The following is a 26,087-nucleotide window of genomic DNA, read 5'->3' as shown; positions in this document are numbered from 1 at the left end:
ACAAGCCATAGCGCACACCACGTTAAAAATGGCAGTCTGCACATACCACAGTGCCCAGCAGGTGAATTAGCCCACAGTTGCTTACCATGACATGCAAACCGACTCAAACTGCAGTAATATGAAATTGAATCAGTTTTCAAAGTCATGAGAATGTACTATATATTCAACATTTTAATGAAACAACCTTAAACAAAAGAGCATTATAAAATCCTCAACATTCCTCTAATTTGTTGCATGATGAAGTGTAGTGTTCATTTAGGTATGAACATTCTGTATTCAGTCTGTTGAAGCCACACCACCACCACCAGCACATTTTTCCATCATTGTTCCCCCAGTCATCACTGCCTTTTAAAATACTGTGCATTACATATTCATTCTCACTTATTATCAGTCATCTTGGGGGCCTCTCATCAGGCTGAAAGTTGGAATTAATTTTTTTAAAGACTCTAGATTTTTGAAGTCAATAAATTGTTTGTCTATGAAAAATCTTATATTTCCCTTCAAAAGCCAGTATCCAATGGGGCCGCCCTGCTGGTTCTGTTGCTCTCACAAGAGCAGCCACTCACACAATGGGGCTTTCTCATTTCTACAAATAACCGAAGAAACAAGTGGATATGCTATTTTCCAAATCAGGATATGTTTACAGAGATCCCTTCTGCAAACTCCACTGACCTGTCCCATTCTAGAAGCAAGGATTTCCACTAGTTTTTCATTATTTCTAGAAACGCATAAACCCCATTCTGCGAGCAGTTCCTCCAGCATGCACATCGGCACAACAGAATACTACTCAAATACAGTATTTTGTCATTATTCCAGTATTTCTATTTTGAACACAATTACAATCAAAGAAGCCACATCACATGTTCCATTGCTTAGTTATTATGTATAAATGTCTATGCACATGTATACATTTGCCAACTGAGGATAATGTCATGCACTTGACAAGGCAGGCTCTATTCTCCAAAAGCTTATACACAATAGATCTGTGCAATCCTATACCTGTAAGCATTGGCATAGGTGATTGCTTAAGATTCCTAACACAGGTTTCGAATTCCAAGTAAATGTGTTCAGGATTGCAGTAGGGCCAGCTGTAGGTCTGAGGGGAATCTTGACAAAGTGCTCTCTGGGTTCCCTCCTGCAAGTTTACCTGGTGGCAGAGATGGGCAGCTGAGCCACCATTTTAAATTCCCCACAATGCCCTAGGCCTGCCTGATGTAGCTCTGGGCCTGCACTGCAGATCTTTGTTTATTTTGAGCACCACAACAATAATTTTTTGCTGCAGACAAAACACTGCTATCTCTTTGCAAAACAAATCCTTCAACACTGCAGCAACATAATCCATACAAACTTCTGGTCAAACACATTCACATAATGTAAAAAAATTCTTCTTTGAGCCATTGCCTTCAAACATAAGATTTCATTTGAGAAAGGGTTGGTGGATACTTAAGATACAATATGTAACACAAAAAGCTTTGAAGCTCAGATGGTACAAAATTTATATAGGTACTGTTTTAAGTTTATGTATCAAAAATATTAAAACCTCAAGGCTCCTAGAATATGCTTTGATAGTAATATACAAGTTTTCTATAAGAACACTTTTGAACAATTGCTAATGAAAAAAGGTAAACAACATTGTTTAAGAGATTCTGTTGAACTGATTTTTCAAGCTTCTTGTTAGATTTAGTTTGGATCCATATCCAAGCTCTTCAGCTTTTGTTCTGATTATGGGATTTTATTGACAGTTTATCCACTGAAGAACAGTCTTAAAGTCTTTGAAACACACTGCAGTAGTAGCGGTTGTTTGGAAATAGATCTCTGCACCTATGCTCTTCTCTTCTATGTACTTCATAAAATGCAACACTCTTCATTTGTGGTTATACAATTTAATAATGTGTTGTTCAGCACTACCCTAATGCTTACTTGGAAGCAAGGCTCTCTTATTTCAATGGCACTTATTTCCATGTAAGTCTTTACAGGACTGCAGACTTTGAGTTAGATTGTGAGTTGCCCTTCCATGAACAGAGGGAATGGGGATTCAATAGACCAGACCTCCTTGCTAGAAGAAGGGAGTGGGGAAGCTATTTTTTATCAACTCCTCCTTCCCCTGCAACCTCCAGGACCATCCCTCACACTGTTCTGGAGAATCCCCCAACCATCCAGAGCAGACTGTTGGAATGTTGGATGCCTAGCAGGCTGCAGGGAGAATCTGCAATAATCCCCTCCCCCACTCCACCCATGGGTCCATCCAATTCATGGAGTTGCTCTGAACACAACTCTAGAGCCAACCCTGAGTGACCTTGTATATTGTTTAACAAGTACATTGCACTGGCTGCAATCCAGAGAGGCATGCACATTCACAGAACTACATACCAGCTATCCTAACACAATCAAAATACATTTTTCAACTTCCCAAATTAGAAGACAGTAAGGAAACATGGATATCAAACCGCTTATGGGAAGTTCAGGCAAGCTAATTTTAGGTAAGTCACAACACTTTTAGACAATTCTGCTATTAACTTCAGTTTGTATCTAGGACAGAAAGGAGGGGGGATTGCAGATGGAAGAAAAATCTTGATCACACACAATCCTCTTTGGATCACAGTCTAAGGGTGGGGGTTGTTTTAAAGTCTAACAAGTTCAAAGCTAAGCATAGTTATTTTGTGACTTAAAGACAAAAATCAGAAGTTGGTCTTGGCAAGAAAGCCCCAAAAGTTGTTTAATGTACTTTAAAATTTAAAGGTATGTCTCAATTAATAAATAAGCAGCTGCTGTTCTAAAAATCAAAGGGATTCTCAAGTAATTACTTTTGACTTTCGTTGGGAGAAGGAACATTTTATGCTTCAGATAGAAAAAAGCAAACAGCTACTGTATCATGCTTACTTGCTACAATACTGTAAATCTTGTTGCTCAAAGTTATTAATAGTTATCTGCATTAACCTACTAAGACCTAGTGAAATTATTATCTATAAGATTCACTAAAAAAAATACATTTATATCCTGCCTTTTTTTTCTTTTGCAAGGAACCCAAAGAAGTTTACATGGCCCCCCACCTCTCCATTTTATCCTCACAACAATCCTATATGGTACGTTAGGTTGAGAGTTAGTGACTGGCCCAAAGTCACCCACACGCTACTCACCTAGGACAGGTAACAATTGCTTCAGGAGAGCATCTGAACATAACTCCTCTGTGTGAACTCTTTTCTAACCTTATTGGTAACCTCAGTGATTTAGAATTAGAAGAAATAGAGACTGTGTGTTGAGCCAGCCAAGTCCTGCTGCGTGCTGCACACTCTCCCCAATTGCAACCTTAAGGGTGATTTAGTCTATTTTGAAGCCAGATGTGCAGCCTGAAATTGAGGCATCATCACTCTCTGCACCATTTTGTCTAGACTTCCAGGTTCAAATAATCCACCAGTATCCCTATGCTCAACCACTTGCTGTGTGGAACACCCCACTACCACTTCCCTGGTGTATCTGAGCTCAAACCAAGTAGCAAGGAATTGTTCCTGCTGTGTGGTAGTAGGAGCAGGAAGAATGAGTACAGAAATTGTTTTCCTCCACTACTACTTACCCCAAGTCTTGACTCTAAAGGAACTTGCAGCGTTGCCAAAAAATAGAGGATGGGAGAAAGGGGAATAAACGACTACTCCCTATTCACAAGATTGTTATATGTACTAGAGTCCATTACGTAAATTAACTGACACTGTATGAAACAATGATGTATGTAAACTATTAGTTTATAGTATTTTTTCCATCCTGATTTCACAGAACAAGTATATCCCAGCTGCAAAATTCCAGAAAAGTGAGCTGGAAAAAGGTAGAACAAAAGAGAAAAACTCAGGTGATTAGAAAGAAGAAGTTTAGAAGAAAAAATATGTCTGATTTGTGATAACTTCAGAAACAAACTGTTAAGACATGATTTGTTCCAAATTAAGAACCACACAGAGCAAACTAAATATAGTATCACAGTACTTCAGACTTGGAATGAAACATATTTTCTCTGTCACAAGAAAAATATGACTCTGAACATGACAAGATTTACAAACAGGAGATAGATATTTTGAAGATCAGAATCATAATTCTAATTAGGTCCAGAGACTTAAACATAGAAACAAAGAGTAATATAAACAAATGGACATTATGGCTAATTAGATCTATGTGCCTGAGATCCCAAAGACCATGCATCTAATTCCACCTATTAAAGGGGCTTTGGTTGGTTCCATCATTTTTGAATAGATTCCCCCTAAGCATGGCAAAATCATTCAAAACTGAACGGACTTTCAAATGCATATTTGGAGGATAGGGAGGGAGAGAAAATAAAACATCCCACTGAACATGACTAAACCAGCTCTTTAGATTCTGACTATGGAATCAAACCTTTCATATACCTGTTAAGATGTTATTAGTTCACACTGTAAATGTATAATATTTTTCTATACATATTTACAGATACATCTTAAGTCAAAAAGCAAGCAAAATGATACAATTTGTTTCTAGAAAAAAGTGTTTGTAAGCATACTAGCATCAAGATGAAAAGCAGTCACCCTTCTACCAGCAGAATATGGATTTCAACTACAAGCCCCTCACCTACTTTGCACATCATTGTGCAGTACACATCAATATTTTTATAGTATCTGAATGATATTCTAGTACTTACATTTATAATACACATTTTGACATATATCCTAATTGCAGAGATACAACTGAAATGCAAACTTGTATATTCACATGAACCCATACATGGTTATTCTGACAAAGTATGAGTATATGAAAACAGATCCTATAAGTCTGATAAGAGGTTTCATAGTACAATGCACTAACTTTTAGTTTGGTTGTGTTCTGTCTATTCATTGCATGCTGTCCATTCATTGTATGCTTTTGTTAAGTGCTTAAATTTTATATTCCCTGTTAAGTTCCATAAAGGAATAGACTGTGTTATATTCAAATAAACATGTCACAGCTCTATATGATATTACTAACTACTGTAGCAAAATACATTTGTTTGAGAAAAGGGGGAAGTGCTATGTTCTAAAACTGTGTTGATATAGCTGATGTGGACATTTTAAATAATGGTATTGCTATTTGTTATGGAGATATAAAAGTTGCACAAATTATCAAATTTACTCTTGTGGTAATCACAGATCCTAGAGACACACTTCAATCTCTTAACACTCCTGCATTCCTGACTACTTTTTGCCGAGTCCCCCAAAGAATTTAGCATTTACATGGAACATTTTACAACTGTACAAGTCTTCAGGCTTTTATTAAACATGTTCTAATACACCAAAGCAAGCACAGAAAAATGAAGCAGCTAGGGAGTCTAACAGCTAGAAAGAGATGCACCACTGTGACGCAGCATTATGGGAAGAGGCTAGTAGTTTGTTTCAGAAAAAAGGTTTACTATGGTACCACATGTTCACATTTTTAAAATTACTTCTCAGCATAGCTATGTATCTTTTGCACATTCTAAAAATGAAATATATCTCTACAGTCTACCCTCTAGGATAAAGCACCAATGGAGATTAAACCAAATTAGTCCTGGCTGCAGCACACTGAATATACTAAACATTTTACCAAATGTGACTAAGTTAATATTACATTTCCAACATATCCTATTGACTAGTAATTCAATGAGGATTCAGTCAAAGTGGGCATTATTGATATTTATTAACAATTAAAATAAAAAAAATCAGAAGCATGAGGTAACAATTACCTTGGGATACAGGTAACATACTAACCACTACAATAAATTCAGTTTGGTCTAGTGTACTTTTAAAGTAAAGTGGAAACAGAAAGATGTAATGGCTAACTATCAGTATAGAAGGGCAAAACAATACAACCAAAATTGCTTTTTGAAGAGTCTAAGTAGGCAAAGAAACATCAAGTTTTCATGGGCAAAGGAATCATTCACTGAACACAACTGTAATCCTAAACACGTTTACTAGTGAGTACACCATACTGAACACAATGGGACTTACTTCTGAGTAAACATGAAAGTCCACACTGACTTGAAATGCAATCTTATCACTCTACTCAGAAGTGCCATAACATTAAATGGGAATTACTCCCAGGTTAAGTGTGCACAGGACACAAATTAGAAGACCAAATTACATCTTTTCATTCTGTCTACAGAGAAAGGGAGAGTGATATGATATGAATCTAAATACTATTCTGGAGCACAGTTCTGAGAAAGAAATACACGCTTGATTATCTTTTCAGTATATGCTTTTTATTATCTACCTTCAGAAACAATTCTGCAAATAGGAAAGCAGGGTTGGGACCTACTAGTAACATGGAACCTGTTGATTTTTAGGCAAGTGTAGTACCCCAATATTGTAACTAATGCTGCTTGCTATGAAATGGTATCCCAAGTTGCTAACTTCCTGAAGATATAGATGCAAATGAAAACACTGCCAACACTGAATACTCATACAAGAAGCATTCCAAATTATGCTAGTCCATCCAACCAGTATTCAAAACAAGAAAACATATAAATATACTGTTGTCTGTCAAACAAACTCAGCCATTTTCCCTATGCTTTCTTATATCCAGTACAACAAACAAGTTCAATGAATAAGACTGGCTACCATCAGTGATCACGATACTAGATGTGAGGTTGAAAAAAAATCCTACATCTTCTCTCATGATGAAATTAGTTTTAGCAACTATTACACAGGTTGATCACATATTCCTCACACCCCTCAGGAAAACAATATCGAGATTATCCTTCATGTAGCCAGTTTCATTCTACAGTGGAACAGTTCCTTGAACTTCTAAGACAAATAGTAAACATTTGTTACCAAATGAACACCTGTAACTTGCATCTCTAATTCTAAAGAAGTTTTAGTGTGTCTAACCTAACTGACTTGCTCTTCAAGAAATCCATTATTAAAATATAGGCAAGATAGCAAAGAATGGCTATACTCTTCCTCAAATCCAGCAAGACTATATGGGAATTTCAGACATTTTGGTCTCAGAGCAGAGAAGCAGAAGATACCAAAACCATTAAAAAACATGAAAGAGGGTCCATATTGTTTTTCAATACAAATCTGGTGAAGCTGTTTAACAAATGTCAGTATAAACACTACCAACAGCAGCAAAATATATTCTTAAAAACCAACAATACCAGTGCTTAATTTGGAGAAAGGAAACAAATAGTGGAAGAAATAAAAACCTGCTACCAGAATATTGATAAGAATAAAACAGTAAGTAATATGGAGACTGTATGCCCTGTTTTAAGACTGGAGAAAAATTAATAATCTGCATCCACACAAAGACAGATAATATTTGTGCAATGGTTGACACTACAGATACAATTTACATAGGATTCAAGTGCAGCAAACAGTCAAACAGGTACGCTAGCAACACAGACTTGCTTTTAGCCTCATCAAAGAAATAATGGACAACAGCAATTAAACATTCAAGGCAATGTAGCAAAGAAAACTGGGTACACAGAAAGGCAAGTGAGAAGCCTGTAAAAATGGTAGTGGGCAACAGATTAGGCAAAAAAAGGGAGACAACCAAAAGAGTAACAGAAAGAGCCCATATGCGGTGAGGTAAAATGAGGGAATCAAAGCCCGAGACTGACCTGTGCCATCGCTTGCAGAGAGAGACGGTGAGTTGTTGAGTTTAGGCCTCTTGGCTGAAGGCGGGCCCGACTCCACCACATTCTCGGCCATTTTTAATTCTTTTTAGACAAACAGAGCCCAAATTGAAGATGGGGATCCCCAATGCCGTCAACCTTCTTATTGGATCCGGAATCAACCGAACAACAGTATGAGAAGGAACTGAAGAAAGAAAGGGACAAAGTTCCTCTTTTTCTGCCCCTCGGGATCGGTCTCCGTTGGGTAGCAACGACTAAGGGGGAACAGAGATGGGAAACAGGGTGGGGGAAGCAGTCTTTTCTCCGGGCCACAGGGAAAAACAAGGATGAAAAGAGCAGAGCAGCCCCTTTCCAAAAGACAATTAAGAGGGCTTGGTGGATTTGCAAATCGAATTAAATCCGGCTGTGGGGCTGTTGGTGCTTCCTCGCCGCCAACACCACCATCTTCATCCTCCGGGGGGTCGTCGTCTTCTCCTCCTGCTGCCTCTTCGCCGCCGCCATCAACCTCTTCCTCCTCGGCGTCGTCCTCCTCCTCCTCATCGCCACAAGGAGGCGGGCGAAGGAGGAGAGGAGAAAAAAGGAGAAAGGCTCGTTCTCCTCCGCTCGCAGATCCTTTCCCCTCTTTCCAAAAACCAGCCTGCAAAGGAGGGGAAATGCCCACTGCTAGTGAAGAGGGGGCTGGGGAAGGGGGGCACAGACGAAGCGTATCGAGGGTCTCCAACTCCCCCTGCGCCTTTCTCGCCAGTCACTAATGGCTGCAGAAAAGGGAGCCGTAAGAAGGAGGAGGAGGATGAAGCTAAGTCCCAGGAGCCTCCGCTTCACATCTTGTTGTGCAGGAACAAGGAGACGGAGGAGGGGTTGTTGTCCCGATGGAGGCAGCAGAGATCCTGGGATGGGGTCTGGAGAGGGTGGGCTTCAGGACTCGCGCCCCGCCACCCCCACCTTTTCTTCCTTTCTTTCTCTGTAGCAGGGTACCCCCCTTCTGGTCAGACGGAGGGATCGATCCCAAAGCAGCAGCAAGAGGAAGCAGCAGCAGTAGTAGCAGCGGCGAAGGCAGCAGCAACAGCGGCCCCTCCCCCCCTTCTTTCTGCCTCTTCCCCCTCCCCGGGGGGTAAGGATGGTTTCGAGCGCTTGGTCTACGGAAAGGATAAGACTCTCATCGGAACCGGAGACGCGGTGCCTCAGGCGTTTCTGGAGCGGCTCCGTCTCATGTCCGCCATGTAGAACCAGGGGAACGGGGGTGTAGAGAGAAGAAACAGCTCTCCAAATCGGGGCGAGGCGGCCTCCTGACCCCGCGAAAGGGCTCAATAGCCAGGAAGGACTGTGGGTGGGGTCCACCCAGGGTCCCGAGTCTCTAGCCGAAGCCGGGAGTGCGTACTCCACTACTGGCTGCGAGCTAGTGTAGTGGGTGTATCACGGAGGTTTCGGGTTCTCTCAGGTCTGACCGGCCAGGGGCCCTGAGTTGCTGGAGATCTCTGTCGTTGCTTTCCCCCTCCCAGGCTCTGCCCGCCCAGCTCGGTCCCAATCGTTCGCTCCCTCCCCTCGTCGCTCACACACAAACAAAATGGCGGCTGTTGTTTCTTCACTCCCGTTTCCTCAGAGGGAAGCGAGCGGCCGCGGCCGGAAATGAGCCAAGAGAAAAAGGGGCGTGGCCAAAGAGGAGAGGCGGGGACGCACGCAGCTCGCACACACAATGGAACGCGGAGAGCCGAGGCGGGGGAAGAACCCGAGGCGGGGCTGGCTACGGTCACGAGACTAGTTCGGCCACTAGGCTTGCGCTCCTTGAGCGATCCCTTCCGCAAACTCTCTCGCCTCAGCCTCTTAAAGGGGAAGGCAAAACTTCTCTCCCTCTTTTCTCCGCCCTTACCATTTTTCAGTCGGCGAAAATATACCGCGGGGTTGCTGGTCGGGACAGGCTTATTGTAATATATGGGGGGGGGGGGGTGGAGAGCAACTGGCAGTGCCCATGCTGCGCATCGGAAGCTCTCTGTCCGAACTGAGGCCCTCCTTTATTTCCTCATTTGCTGCCACACAGGCACCGGTTCCGACGTACAAACCAGGGGGGGGGGTCGGAAGGGGAAGGACGGAAGAGAGCTGGATTTGGCCGGTCTTATAGTTACTCCTATATAATACACACAGAGACAAATGCGGGGGGGGGTCACGATTCTGCGTGTAGGTGTACACATACATACTACATGGAACATTAGCCATCATCTATGGTGGCATGACTGAGAACAAAATCGTCCTACAGCCTCAAGGTGGCGGTGCAAAAGGTCTTTTATCAAGCCATCGATCTTGCACAATTCGGTATGCTCGTTTCCCTGCTAGAATCCATGTCTGCTCCTCCTGAAGAAGAAGGGAAAGTCGAGGAGGAGGAAGGGGCTTTATTACGGGGAAGGACGTGGGGGTAGCGTTATACTTGGGCTGATACGTATTGCTTGTAATACTGCGAGCCTGATTTCTGAGTGAGTGGCGCCTGTGGTTTTCTCTTGACTTCGCACCGAGTCCATTCTTGCCAGAATCACGCCAGTGGCGTAAAGAAACACGGAGTTGAAGTAATTTATAGACGTCGAGAGAGACCTCTGTCCTTCAATATGTTGTTCGCTGTAAACAGGATCCTGTTTCTGCAGAAGCTCAGGGGGAAACAGTGGTTGGGCAATGTAGCGAAAGTGAGGGTTCCATTCCCCCCCCCCTTCTTATCCATTTAATCTGAGAGGTGAAGAGCCAACTCACACGACCACTGGGCACATGGCTTGCTTTTTTTGTTTTTAACCAGTTAAAACTGTCTGGGAAATTCGACACCTGAACCATTCATAAGCACGTACTGTAATGTGGTATACTACCGATACGGTCACTTTTAGAAGGGTTTCCTGAAGCTGCTTTACAACAGATTTTGATGGCTAGTTCACCACAATAATGGTTTTATTAAGAATGTAAAGAAAACAAAAGCAGAGCATTCTGCCTTTTCTGTGACTTAATCATTGCAATGCCCTATCAGGGGTGAATTAAGCTACATATTGAAGTGATCCAGTAGATTAATTAGGATATTGTAACCCGGAGAGTTGTGTGTGTGTGAATCCAAACAGCACTAACATCTAATAAATTGGGCCTGTAGCACTTGGATTGCTGAAAAGAACAGAAAGGTTTCTTCTTGGACCTGTACTGCTGTGCCAAACACTGAAGGGCAGAGGGGTTGTAGGACATAATTGCTGCATCTTCCTCCTTTTCTCTGTACTTTAGTCTTCCGGCTTGGTTAGTTCTCTCAAGCCCATTTTTTAGTGTAGTTTGGCTTACATTACTCTCAAACTTGTAGTAGCAGCAAAAGCAGAAGCTTGGACTCCACCTCTTCCAGTGGAAGGTGAGGATAGGAGTAACCAACCAGAATCCACAAACAATAAGAGGATCAGCTCCTTTCAGTCTACTCTAGAAAATCTTGCTGATTCCTAAATTTGACAAAAGTATTGCACCCTTGGTAATCTGCAGTCTGCGAAGCATTTAGGTGACCTGATCACCAAGAATAAAATATGTGGTTGCTTAACGTAACAGCCATGCTGAATCACATCAAAGATCCATCTAGTCCAGCACTCTGTTCACACAGTGGCCAACCAGCTGGTGACCAGGAACCCACAAGCAGGAAACGGTGCAACAGTACCCTCTGACCCATGTTCCCCAGCAACTGGTGTACACAGGCATACTGCCTCTGATACTGGAGGCAGCACATAGCCATCAGGACTAGGAACCATTGATAGCCTTCTACAGGAATTTATCCAACTCCCTCTTAAAGCCATCCAAATTAATGACCAGACCATCAGATTTGCTACCATCTGATGGTAGCAAATTCCATAGTTTATGTGCTGTGTGAAGAAGTACTTCAAAACTGCAGCAAACTATGATGTACCAGACAGTTCAGTACACACTAGAATATACTGTGGCACATTAAAATTGGCTTTGGGAATATACCGCATTGTGCATCAGCTGGTACAGATATGGTTAAAGAAGAGGCTTTTTATGGTGGTGGGGATGCTGCCAAATTATGCACACTGAATAGACTGAAATATCACCTCAAATGTGTTTATGAACTAATAAATCACTGCTAAACTTTAAGGGGGTGGCAGTCTGTCTATCAGACCCCTGCTATTCAGTATTCATTGCTTAAATGAAAAAGTGGAGATGCATTACATTTGAACAAAATATGTGAATATACAAACCTGTCCTACCTTGAATCATGTTATTGGTCTTTCTAGTCCAGCACTGTCAGATTGATGGCCACCAATTTGGATGGCTTTAAAAAGGTGTTAGATAAATTCCAGGAAGAGAAGGCTATCAATGGCTACTAGTCCTGATGCCCATGTGCTACCTCCAGCAACAGAGGCAGTAAACCTATATACACCAGTTGTGGAGGAACTGGGAGGGTGCTGTTGCACTCATGTCCAGCTTGTGGTTTTCCTGTGGGTAGCTGGTTGATCACTGTGGGAACAGAATACTGGATCCTTTGTCTGATTCAGCAGGGCTCTTCTTATGTTTTTAATGTTCAGCGTAATGCCCTGGCTGGGACATTATCAGGCTCTTTCAGGTCCCCAACACTTCCCACAGCAACTCTACTGCACTCCATACAATTCAGTTATTTTCAGAGTTAAGAGGTCACAAATGACAGACTTAGGGGGGATCTACACGTCGTTGTGAAGGCGCTTGCGTGCGTCTGGAGTGCGCCCCGAAGCTCATTGAGACACACAGGCTTACTTTCAAATCGCAGTTTCCCGGCTTTTGAGTGCTGTTATTTACGTCTTAAGTCAATTTACTGCGTTCCTTCTTCCAACATGTGTAACATTTATTCGCTGTTTCCTCCCCACCCCCTCCGCCCAGACTTATTTTGTTGCCTTTCGACTTCCGATACCATTTCCGGTGCGAACAGCAGCATCCATCTTTAATCATCACCTTTCCCACGTGTGAGGACAGGTGTGGTGGGTTCATTTTTCCTCATTCCTTTCCTCTTTTGCCTTTCCCATTTTTAATTTTTTTTTTAGTTAATAGGGATGTGCTTATGTGCTTGTTCGGTTAATCTGCTGTTTACATAACGGCGTCTATTGTGCTTAAAGTCTATAGCCAACCCACAAATCCAGCGCGAAAAGCAGCATCCATCTTTACTCTTCACCTTTCCCGCAAGCGAGGAGAGGGGAGGCGGGAGGGTTAAATTTTCCTCATTCCTTTCCTCTTTTGCCTTTCCCATTTTTAATTTTTTTTTTAGTTGTTAATAGGGATGCGCATATGTGCTTGTTCGGTTAATCTGCTGTTTACATAGCGGCGTCTATTGTGCTTAAAGCCTATAGCCAACCCACAAATCCGGCGTGAAAAGCAGCATCCATCTTTACTCTTCACCTTTCCCGCGAGCGAGGAGAGGGGAGGCGGGAGGGTTAAATTTTCCTCATTCCTTTCCTCTTTTGCCTTTCCCATTTTTAATTTTTTTTTTAGTTGTTAATAGGGATGCGCATATGTGCTTGTTCGGTTAATCTGCTGTTTACATAGCGGCGTCTATTGTGCTTAAAGCCTATAGCCAACCCACAAATCCGGCGCGAAAAGCAGCATCCATCTTTACTCTTCACCTTTCCCGCGAGCGAGGAGAGGGGAGGTGGGTGGGTTCAATTTTCCTCATTCCTTTCCTCTTTTGCCTTTCCCATTTTTTATTTTTTTTTAGTTGTTAATAGGGATGCGCATATCTGCTTGTTCGGTTAGGGTTAATCTGCTGTTTACATAGATCTGTTTACATTAATCCGCACGGAATTTTTCTTAGCAGAACTGCTTTTGCTGCCTGGTCAAGCTCATTTCATTTCTGCATGTTGGAATGTAAATAATGTTAAGTTTCTCCCCTCCACACACAAACCCACCCCACCCCTCCTTAGATTACCCTTTAATTTTGATGTTTTTATGTCTGCTTATGAATGCATGTTCTCTTTTTAATGTATTCTTCCCCCAGCCTCATGGCATAATTTATTTAACTCTAATGTGGAATGCAATGCTTACTTATAAACCTTTTGCATGCCTTTCTTCTAAGTAGAACTGCTTGTGTACACTGCGGTCATTTTCAATTTCAAAGGAACAAACAACTTTGTGTTTTGTTTGCAAAAATGTGGTCTTTAGTTTCAAGTAATAAAACATTTTTAAACAAGAAGTGCTATTTTTTATTTATGTACATTATTAATTTAAATAAAGTTATTTTTTAAACAAAACTTCATTTTTTGGAAGCTACTGGTTGAAAAGGAAAGTGCAGATGCCAATACAAAAAGTTTTTATTCAATATGAAACAACGTAACACAAAACATAAAGTCGCGAAGAGAGTGAAGGAATATACAGGAACAGCATTGCAATTATTGTACACTTTAATTTTATCTACGCAACTCCCTATTGTGCCACAAGTATGTGCAAATAGCATCCCTAACTTCGGTTCTCTCAGCTACATGCTCGTTTTCATTATTAACATAGGGTTGTCCTAGGTTCGCAAGTGTTACACGGTTTTGTGGTCCATCACTGTTAATGATTGCGTAACCTCTGGCTTCACAGATGTTGTGCAGAATTACGCAGGAGCCCTGAAATCCCAAAGCTGCAAAGCCATCCATTACCTGTATTAAAAAGTGAAAGACAATGTTTAAACCAACAGGAATGTTTAAATTGAAACACATAGCAGTTCGTCTCACATGCGCACGTGTACCGGCAACTTCGGGCCAAAGGGGAGAAAAAACCTTCCTATACATAGCACTAGTTCATTCATCACACATGCGCACGTGTGAATCCAACTACGGGCCAAAGAAAAAAAAACTTCCTATATTTATAACAGGCGTTCGATTGTCTCACATGCGCACGTATACAGGCAACTTGGGGCCAAAGGGAGAAATAACCTTCCCATACAGAACTCTCGTTTGATCTCTCACATGCGCACGTGTACCAGCAACTTTGGGCCAAAGGGGAGGAAAAACCTTCCTATACATAGCACTAGTTCGTTCATCACACATGCGCACATGTGCATCCAACTACGAGCCAAAGAAGAAAAAAAACTCCCTATATTCATAACAGGTATTTGATTGTCTCACATGCGCACGTATACAGGCAACTTGGGGCCAAAGGGAGACAAAACCTGCCTATACAAAACTCTCGATCGTTCGTCTCACATATGCATGTGTACCGGCAACTTCGGGTGAAAGGGAGAAAAAAAATTCCTATACATAGCATGATTTCGTTCGCCACACATGCGCACATGTGCATCCAACTATGGTCCAAAGAAAAAAAAATCCTATGTACATAACACACATTCGTTCGTCACACATGCGCACATGTGCATCCATTTTAGCTTAGAAGAAAAAAAATTACCTTTCGAAAGTCGCCAAGATAGACTGTGCGACAAAGAAGAACTAGCTCCATTGCCAAGCACACTCCAAATGTCAAGCGGCCAACCCCAAACTGTTCTGCTGCATTTTTATAGAACCCAGGGTTCTATAACAGCATCCTCCGTCTGCGGTGAATTTTGATTATTTTTTGGAGTTGCGCCTGGCGATGCCGGTACTCATCCTCGAGCACAGACAGTGCTCGAAGAGCACATAGAAATAAATTGATAGAAACAGCCATGGTGCTGACTAATTCCGTTTGGCTATCCATGGACTCCATCTTCTCCACAACGAGCACAACGACCCAAACAGGGAATTCTGGGATTTGAGGAATTAAAAAAAGGGGGGGAGCAAGGGAGAATGTCACAAGCATCCACCAAAGCCAGCCTCTAAGAAACGCCCACTTGCGACGGAAGGGACAGGAATTTAGAAGAGTGTGAACCGCTCCAACGAAACAAAACGAAATAAAAACCGCCAGAGACAGTAAAGAAAGGCGCGCTTCTTTTAGGTACATATTAAAAAATGGCGCACGGAAGTGCCTTTGCAACGACGTGTAGATCCCCCCTTAGGCTTTAGCTAGACCTAAGGTTTATCCTGAGATCATCCCAGGGTCGTCCCTGCCTGCTCCCGGGATATCCTGTGTGTCATTTACATGAACAGGGATGACCCCGGGATGATCCCGGAATAAACCTTAGGTCTAGCTAAGGCCTTACTGACTTACTTACTCAAAAGTAGATCCATGGTGGAAATGATCCCACCTTGCTACAGAAATCATCTTGAAGTAAGCTTGCAGAAAGTTGAGACAGGCAGACACCAGAGAGTAAATGTTGACTGTGATTACTCTTTAAAAGCCTTCTTCTCCCCTATCCTTGAGGTTGTCTTCCCGCCTGGAGAGAACTCTAGGAAGTGAAACACTTGCAATATTTGGTGGATATTTAGGAATAAAAATCAAATTAAGGTGAATTTTACTTTTTACTATTATCATTATCAAATCTACCCAGGCCAGTTCCAGATCTAGCATCTTGCTCCCAATCTATGTGGACTGATCTCTTAACTATCAAATCTGGTTTGATCCCTAATGATAGTCTAGACTTTTGGTCTGTCAATCTGAGTAGAACGTTCCATTGTTGCTCTTTGCTGTGCTTTAGTCCCAGTTATTTCTTTACGCTGCTAATGCCCACAACTAGACAAAAATTGAAAGATCCACTTCTAAATGGAGATGAGCATTTGTTGAGTGGGGGTTGTATAGAGAATCCTGCTGTTCACATAGTTGGTTTTGAGGGCTCCTTCCATTCTACGATTCTTGGGATCTTATCAGTATGTACCTATTTCACAACTAGTGACAACAGGTTGGCCTTTAGTTTCCAATGGGACCTAATAGGGGTTGTGGTTGTTAGGTTTGTGGAGTGTTTGGTTGTTTGTTTTTGTAGATTACAATTAGTATTACATTACATTGTACCGCTCTTCAGTAGCTCTGTTCCTACCTGGACAGGGCTTCTAACGTTAACCCTCAAAGGGCATTGTGTGCAACTATTCTGTCTTTTCTTCCTTAATAGTTTTTTCCCTGTTAGGTGGGAAAACATGTGAGGGCTACACACATGTAAAATTCCATGAATGAGGCAGTGTGATTGCACAATAAAACCTCATCTGGAAGCACCCCTATAGAGAAGATGGATTAGCCTCACTTAGCCACCATTTGATCACCCCCAGGCTAGACTATTGCAATGCACTGTATGTGGGACTGCCTTCAAAGGCTGTCTGGAAGCTTCACTTGACCTAAAATGGAGCAACCAGTTTTTTATCTGGCACCCACAGGTTGAAATATTTAACTCCACTCCTTTGTCAGCTCACCTGGCTATCTATTTGCTTCCAGACCCAATTCAAAGTGCTGGTTTTGGCCTTTAAAGCTCTATGTGGTCTAGGACCATGTTACCTTAAGTACCACCTTCTCCCCAAAGAGCCCATAGGGGCATGAAAATCAGCCTCAGAGTCCCTGCTATTGATGATTAACTGGGTGAGCATAGGAGACAGGGCCTTTTCTGTGGTGATACCCCAGGTATAGAATACTCTCCTGATCAAGATCCATCAGGTCCCACTCTTTGTCAGAAATTGAAGCCATTTTTATTTCAGCTGGCTTAAATGTGTAATTTTAGATATTGGTGCTGGTTGATTTTACTGTGATTTGCACTGTGTCAATGTGTAATTTGTTTATTTTGATGTTTTTAGTTAATGGATTATTTGTATTGTATTTTATGATTTTGACTTCTTATCTACAGTATGTTGCTAGCCACTCCTGTGTACATCAACAGAAGAGCAGGATAGAAATAAATAGATAGATTAGATTAGAACCCCAAGCCTGAGCCCAAATCTGACCAGCTGAGATCCCAACCTGGCCCCCTGGAGTTCCCCATATGCCCACCTACCCCCTTCACCCTGACCACCACTTGGTGGTTTCCCAGCTTTTTCTTTTTAAACTTTATTTATTTATTTATTTATTTATTTATTACATTTCTATACCGCCCAATAGCCAGAGCTCTCTGGGCGGTTCACAAAAATTAAAACCATTCAAAGTATAAAACAACAGTATAAAACCATAATATAAAATACAATATAAAAGCTCAACCAGATAAAAACAGCAGCAATGCAAAATTACAAATTTAAAACCATGTTATTTAAAATTTATAGATTGTTAAAATGTTGGGAGAATAAAAAGGTCTTCACCTGGCGTCTAAAAGCATATAATGTAGGTGCCAAGCGAACCTCCTTAGGGAGCTCATTCCACAGCCGGGGTGCCACAGCAGAGAAGGCCCTCCTCCTGGTAGCCACCTGCCTCACTTCCTTTGGCAGGGGCTCACGGAGAAGGACCCCTGAAGATGACCTTAGGGTCCGGGCAGGTACATATGGGAGGAGGCGTTCCTTCAGATAGCCTGGCCCCAAGCCGTTTAGGGCTTTAAATGTTAATACCAGCACTTTGAATCGGGTCCGGACCTGGACTGGCAGCCAATGAAGCTGAAAAATGCCTCTCCTATGGCTTAGTTACTGGCAGTAAGAGTTTTAAGATAAAATGTGCTGATATGTTTTCGTGTTTGGGGGCCCATACGCTACCAAGAACTTCTCCGAAATGGAATTTCATGCTCCTGCAATTCAACACCTGGATCAGATAGACAGACAGATTAGATAGATGGAGCCTTTCTTCCCTATACAAATAGCAGCTTCAGAGAGGCAATTTTCCTTGGGATTATAGTAAAGGAGGCAAGGGGTTACATTCTCCCTCTTTTGCCTTGCCCCTTAGCTTCTATTTACATCTTTTAAAACCTGCATGTTAATTCCATTTGCACAATTAACCTCATGTTAACTTTGGCCCTGACATTCAGTGGTGCAGCTAGGTAACTTTAAACCCTAGACTTCATGGTTTTATGGCAACACCCTTTAGACACACACAATTAATACTTCTCTTCCCCCACCCCCTCTTCCCACACTGCCATTCTATGTTTAACAATTACTTTTACATTCCTAATATATTACAGCAAAAACAAGACAACAAAAACTGTTTGCCAACCCTGATTTTTTTTAAAAAGGAGTATGCTTAACATTAGTTGTTTTGCATTTTAAACTCACTTAAATCATAGCATCATCATGAGTACAGGAATAAAAAACAGATTTTGCTTCTGTTGCCACATTTACATGGGAATAAGCACCATTTTGTTGAAGAAAAGGAAAACATATTTTATTTGCCCAGCAAGATATCCACTGACCCTACAACATACTTTTAAAACTAGGGAAAGGATGCTGCAGCAAGTAGTGTCAGCCCCAGCATGCCCATGCCAGCCCAGGTGGTGACGCTGGGCCTGTTGCTGCTGCCCATGGTGGTCATTTCGGGCTGGGAGGCTGGGTTGGGCTGGGGGAACCTAGACTGGCTCAAACATCCAGCCCTGGCTGTGTCACTGCTTGCATTATTTCCTACTCTTCTGTCAAAGAGGCAGCTATTAGAGAGATATTTGTGATTAAATACTTCAACAATTTCATAATGTAGTTAGTTCAAATGTTTTGGAAAAATCTTTTTCTGGAGACATTACATTTTAATATAGCATTTTGGTTAAACGATCTGAGAACTTAATTTTGTTACTTAGATATAACAGGGATCCTACCAACATTGATTTTAGAAAACAAAGATTCAAAATGCAAATCATTTGCTGAATTTCCAGCAGTCTTCCTAGTTTCAATTGCTACTTTTTGCAAATATGTCCTCACATTTTCCCGCTTTCAGAATTTATTTATGCTGTCTTTGTTTCTTCTTCTTTGGAAGTACCACGTCTGACGGGTCTTTTTCACAACATACATACATTTTGACAAGTAACACCCTACCACAATAAATTATAAGGGGAAAGTTAGGGGGCACTTAATTAAAGTCACAAGCCCCATCCCCTGGCTCCCCACAATTATCTATTTTATTTATTTATTATTGCATTTATATCCCACCTTTTTTCCTCCAAGAACCCAAGGCAGCATACATAATCCTCCTCCTCCTCTCCATTTTATCCTCACAACCACCACCCTGTGAGGTGGGTTTGGCTGAGAGTGTGTGACTAGCCCAAAGCCAGGGTTTCCATGGCCAAGTGGGGACTAGAACCTAGATCTACAGACTCCCAGTCCAATACTTTAGCTACTACACACTGGCTCTCAAATATAGCCAAATCATGCTTCTCCATAGATTTCAATGGAGCTGTCACAAAGGGAAACAGGTGGAGCTCCACTGTCCCCCTTCCAGTTCAAGCACTGCCTTATCAGGCAGCCTATTCATGCCAACAGCCTACTTCTGGAACTAATCTATGGCAATCTACTGAGTCATATGAAACTTGTCAGAGGCAGCGCTACTGTGGGAGTTAAGGGCCTATTTGCATAATGGTCGAGCACGGAGCTGCAGTGCAGGAAATTTTAACCAGGCTGACCATGTGGCCTACCCATCACATCTGAAAGACTGAACAAAGAACAAACTGGTCCGATTCAAAACAGGATGTGCAGGATAATCCTGTCAGCAACCCTGGTCAAAGGAACAGAAGAGTAATCAAATGAGAACAGTTACAAGACTGAGAGCGTCATCAACCGGGGGAAATCGTGTTTCCTTACTGTCGCTTCTCCGCCCGCGCGTTTGTCCCTCATTACTTCCTCTTTCGAAGAGGAAGTAAACAACTTGCACATGGCCCATTCAGTGGGCTGTTTTGATCATGCTGCTTCTCCTGTACACAGCAGGAGAAAAAAGCAACTTTGATCTCAAAAATTAAGTCGAACTTACTGGGGTGTTTTTTTGTTGCACGAAGAAGGCTAGAAGGGGTGGGAGGGGTGCGGGGCACAGATGACGTCTTGAGTGGGATCCTTGAAAATTCATGTGTGCCCAGCAACAAGCGTGCAATAAAACGCTTGTGTGATAACGCCTGGAGGCTTAAAAACAAGAAGAGCCCATAAGGATTTTAAATGTTTTTTAATGATCGTAACGTTCTGCATTTAAGGGAACGTCCCTTAATAGAGACTATCTTCATAAAATATGTGAATGTTCTTTATTACAGAAGGAAAGCCTCTGCTCCACAGAAATAGATAGAGCAAAGTCACAACACTGAAGTCCTGAATGTAACAGAAAGTGCTACAAATATCTGTTCCTCACTTTTCCTGTGTGTGCAATGTGGATAATAATGCATGCTTACTTACAAACTGGCTAAAAGACTCCTTATTACTAGTAATTGTTCTGACTTACATAGTCTGAGGGAATAGAATTTAAAATATTGCTGTGTTCATTTAATTATATTATTCTAATTACTTGGGCTCATAATGAAACAATTTAAAAAAGGGGAAAGGTGCTTTGCACTGGGTTGCAATTTAGACCCTGAGGGAAGGCAACCTGGTACCCTTCAGATGTTTTGAAGTACAAATCCCACAAGCCCCAGGCAACATGGCCAATGGTAAGGGATTATGGGAGTTGCAGTCCAAAAGTTCTGGAGGGCACCAGGTTGCCTAGCACTGCTGTAGGGGTTGTCCTGCACCCAGCTATGGGTAAAGGCCTTTCAAAATAGGATGGCATCATTTGCTTACTATATGACTCCTTAAGAATAGCAACTAATTATTATTTTTGGTCTCATTATCTACAAAAAAGCACAGAACATATGGACAGAGAGTTAGCTTTATTCTGTTCTGACTGAGCCAGTTTGTAATATGCTAATAATGTCGTGATGTTTAGTAGAAATCTAGTTAAATTGGAATATCTTCCTCACTTTTCCCTTTTGTGCCATGTCTATTAATTTGTAAACTTGTACATTCATGTTTTTAGTTTCTGTACAACACGTAGAAAAATGTAGGCAAATAATACATATTGTTAATCCAGCCACTTTAAATATTTATATTCATCTCACAAAGAGAGGAGCCAGAAGGAGAAAAGCAAGTAAAATCTTTCACTCTTAACCTGGTTACCTGGTGCAATAAACTGGCATGTTGGACCAGCTGAACAGCTCTAGAGTGGATTTACATAAGTGTGTAATCTTTTGAGCGAAAACCATCTAGCTACTAATAAATTCCACAGGAGAGCGAGCACAGAGGGGCTGCACTCCATGAATCAGGTTGCAGATTTGACTCCCATCGCTATAGACTGTATTATTCTGTGACTGCACATTCAACTGATGCTGCTCCCTCCAAAGTGGCAGGAAAGATTAGATGATACTTCAGGAAAGTTTACAAGATACTTTAATTCTCAAAAACTAGGAACTGTGTAGCACTGAATTCACAGACTCCAGGACAACCATCTCAAGTAACTTGGCCATGGATCATAAAACTCATGACTAACTGATCCACAGGACAGTGTCAAATGCAGTCTTCCAAATAATTCTCCAAAATTTACTAAACCAAAAGATTTATACTAGCCCATCTGTGCATGCGTACCTGAAATAATGTTTTAAAAGAACCCAGTCACTTCCACTTTACAAAAGTTTCTCTCTCTGGTCAACTGAAAACCATCATTACTTGCCCCAGGGAAGAAGAGAAGTGGCTGTTTTCCAGTGTTGCACAGAAGAGTTATGAAGTAGCATATAACCCAGGGTGATCAACCAGTACAGAAGTGCCAGTGCAGGCACAACTTCTAAGGATTCTAGATTTCAGTTTCTCCGGCTCTCAGCAAGTCGTTGGATCTCTTAGCTGTAAGAATCTTAGGACTATGCTAATGTGTGACTAAGATGTGTCTTATTTTATTATCCACACCCTCTGGATTTTTAAATTCCTCAAGCTTCAGCTTTTTTGCTTGTATATTCCTGGGTAGGAATGACAAAAGTAACCCTGTGGAGGAAAACAACAACTTCACATTACATTGGCTGAAAGGCTTCTCTAGTCATACTATTGTCACAGTGTGCAAACCCACAACTATGTTGCTCTGTATTTACCAGAAGATTCTTTCCCCCCAGAACACATGCTTTTGTTTAAAATCAATTATCAAAAGCATATTATTGGCATAGTTGTTGTGATATAAAAGCTGTAAGAGACTTACAGTATCTGTTCACTGTACAGGAAATGTCTCAAAGAGCTAATTTATACATTTGTTACAGTGGAGTTCAGACATATTGTCTCTTGAACACGTGTAGTTTGTGTCTTGTATTTTTACTGGCATCACCCTGACACCTTGGCTAAAGAATCCATTTTGTTCTAGAAAAGCCATCTGAGCCAGAGGCTTGAAGGCTGCCAGGAATGAGACAAGAACCCCAGATGACTGCAGAGGGGACAGAATCTAATTGTGTATGTGCTTCCTCCATTGATTAAATTGAAGGGACTTGTTCCCATGGAACTGTAGATATGGGCAAATGCCTTCCTGATTGCCAAGCCAACACTGACCCATGAAGGTACCTGTAAATTGGCCTATCCAGAGCCTTGGTGAGGAAAATGACCCAATCCTGAAGCTTTCCCCCCTGCCCAAGAGAGATCAGTTGGTTAGAGAACCACTTGGGCACGCCTCGTGATATCTTTTGGTTTGCACACCTCTATAGCATGATTTTGCAATTTACATGTTAACTAGATTTAACCCAATTAATCAGCCAGGAGTTTCACTGAGAGTTCCTTTCATTCTATGGAGTCAAGCTATTGATCACTTTGTTCTGCCCATCCTAAGTCCAACTCAGAGCCACTGGGCTAGTTCACACAACACAGCAGGTTTGTCATGGATTATTTTACCCACAATAAGACACAGTATATGCAGCTGCCATTATGAATATACAACCCAATAGAGTTGCAGCATGTTGTCTGAACCTGGCCATTGGGGGTTATGTGAAGATTAAACAACCCTCGCTTAGTAGCAGGGTTATGCAAGGGATATTTAAACCTTGCATAACCCCCAATGACCAGGTTTGGATGACACACTGAAACCTTCATATCCTGAAGCTCTGTTGGTTATTGATGTATTTTGTGTGTGTGTGGGGGGGGGGGGGAAAGATAATTACCACCTCTGTTTTTAGGAGGCAACAAACTCATTAAACAGTGCAATGGCGTTGTGTGGCAGATTACCGCCCAGAGAGCTCCGGCTATTGGGCGGTATAGAAATGTAATAAATAAATAAATAAATAAATAAATAAATTACAACCTGTTCAAAGTGAAAAAGCATTTTCTAAAAGTGGTGCTGTCGTTTTGCTTTACCAGTTGTCTGAAATTTGTTTTGCTTTCCCATCTCTTTGCACTGTTAGGAAGAGAGGCACATGACTTCATGACTGTCTACACACATAGAAGTCAACGGGCCTGTTCAGACAACACGCTAAGCCATGGTTAGGCTGCTAACCCTTTTGCAGCAAATGGTTAGAGAGCATGTTTAAACCATGGTTATGTAGCCACCATGGTTGGTAGTGGTTCACACGACATGCTAAGTCATGGTTCACATGACGTGCTTGGTAATGTTTTGTCACAATCCCATAGACATCTTTCTCTCCTAAAGTAAAAATTACAGTTTAGAGAATCCACATTAACGATGAACCAGACAACAAAATGTTGGAGTATATTCCTGGTGTGCGTGTGTTTCCTGAGACTGTGGCTAAGAGGGTTGAAAAAACAAAAATTAGCACCAAGGACAGGAACCTGTGCTCCAATTTGCATCTTATTTTAAATTTTTTATATAGTTTTTAACATTTAAAACCAGCCTGTATGCAAGTAAGTCAGTGGAGCATTCAACTGAATGCTTGGTTTGGCCCATGAGGAGATTTGAGGGAGTAATTTAAGTTAAGTAACCCTATCTCTGCCCTTCGGTACTAACTTTGGACTGCACTGCAAGATGGCTGTAAGCTACCCTCTCTCAGTACAGCCCTCCAGCCTGCATTAGGGGTATAACAGTGAACTACACTGCAGAGTTCACATATGGTGCTTCCAGGTGAGGCTTTTATCATACCATCATGCTGCTTGTGATGTTACATGTCTGAACATACTGAGTTTATGTTTATAAATGTGTATTTTTGTTATAGATCTATAGTTTGGTAAGTATCTTTGGGGTGGATTTGCAGGTGTGAGCTGATTGGTTGGGAGAAGGAGGGTGTGAAGTGTGTATGTGCTATGTAAAATTGGTGTTGTGCCTATGTGAAGCAGATAGGGTTAGGATGCAAGATGGTTTAGATTAAGATAGGATGGGAGAGGGACAAGATGGGATTGGATCTAGATTTTAGGAAGGAGAGAGAGAAAGGGTGAGTTAAGGATTCAGTGAAGGTCTGTGGAGATTGTGCAAGGAATATAAGGTTAAAGCATAAAGTCTCTGTGTCCTTGCAGATAGAGGACGGAGTAAAGGGCTGGGCTTGATCCTTAGAGCGTCATCAGACAAGTGTTTTATTGCACACTCACTACTGCCCACTTACGGATGTTCACGCGTCCTTTAGACAACGTCCACCTCCTGTGTGCCTCCCGCTCCTTCTGCTTGTTTTTCCGTTGCAAAATAGACCACTATTTCCTGTTGCAAAACAGACCATCTTTTTTAAAACAACAACAATGGAATGTGCCGCCATTTCCTGCTGAGTGCAGGAAAAGCCACGCAATAAAAGGAGCCCCTGAATGGGCCACATTGTCATTGCTGCTTCCTCTTTCTCTCCCCGTGTAAAGAGATCATCACTATTGTCGGACACTAGAAGGAAGTCATAGCGACAGTAGGGAAATGCAAAAATCCACCCATCTGATGACACTCTTAGTCCTGGTGGCAATGAAACCCAGTGTGTGTGAGAAAAGGTGGTTCCTACTTGGGGGTGAGAAAGGGAATTCTCACTGGGAGAAGGCAGGAATGCCACACTAGCCCTGTTCAGAAGACACCTTAAACCACAGTGGTTTAAGGTATCTTCTGAACAGGGCCACTACCTCATTCATAGAATTTTAGGGGGGGGGGGGGAAACGTTGTTGCCTTCTACTTATAACCCTCCCGTCCTTTCCTCACTGCTTCTTCTGTCTTTTATCTTATTGCAGAAAATCTGCTAAGGAGAAAACGATGGAATGGCTGCCTAGGGCCTTCAAACTAATACCACAAGGTGCCCTGCATCTGGAGACACCATCAAGCTGTATTTTAGGTCATGAAGGATCATGCCCAGATCATGTTTTGGGGTTTCCATGACGAACCTGGTGTCTTCCAGCCACTATGGCTGATGGTCAGGAATGCTGGGAGATTTATTTATTTATTTATTTATTTATTTATTTATTTATTTATTTATTTATTACATTTCTATACTGCCCAATAGCCAGAGCTCTCTGGGTGGTTCACAACATCCAGAGGGCACCAGCTTGCAAAAAGCTGTGTCACATATGCCATCTTGAGTGGCAACAGCTTCCAGGGTCAGTTTTAACCCAATCTACAATCCTTTTAAAAAGAAAGTGCTCGGTCAGGGACTTCCTAGTTTTATGGCTGGTTCTGAGCCATAAGTCATCAGGACAAGAGGACTCAGCCTCCAAACCTGCTTTTAAAGGCTCTAGACCATGTGAGGTCTTCCTCACTTTTTAAGCTCTTTCCTTCCCCACTGATTAAGCCCATATGACTGAATGACCGGGAGAAGATTTGGATAAAAATGTATGACATGACTATCAAGCAGGCTTCAACCTCAGCACCTCTCTCTTTAGCAAGGAGACATCATTCG

General features: G+C 41.9%; 1 protein-coding gene across 1 annotated transcript in view; it reads right to left on the bottom strand.

Moving 5' to 3' along the window:
• Positions 1–9,224, bottom strand: part of EP300 (E1A binding protein p300) — an 83,749-nt gene extending 74,525 nt beyond the window's left edge. Inside the window, exon 1 of the mRNA XM_063133586.1 lies at positions 7,589–9,224. Within this exon, the coding sequence (XP_062989656.1) occupies positions 7,589–7,679 (91 nt within the window). The 5' untranslated portion in view covers positions 7,680–9,224. The remainder of the gene's footprint in view (positions 1–7,588) is intronic.
• Positions 9,225–26,087: the final 16,863 nt, after the last annotated feature.

Source organism: Elgaria multicarinata, chromosome 9 (genome assembly GCF_023053635.1).
Source record: "Elgaria multicarinata webbii isolate HBS135686 ecotype San Diego chromosome 9, rElgMul1.1.pri, whole genome shotgun sequence".
Lineage (NCBI taxonomy): Eukaryota > Metazoa > Chordata > Lepidosauria > Squamata > Anguidae > Elgaria > Elgaria multicarinata.
This window is presented reverse-complemented; position numbering and strand designations above follow the sequence as displayed.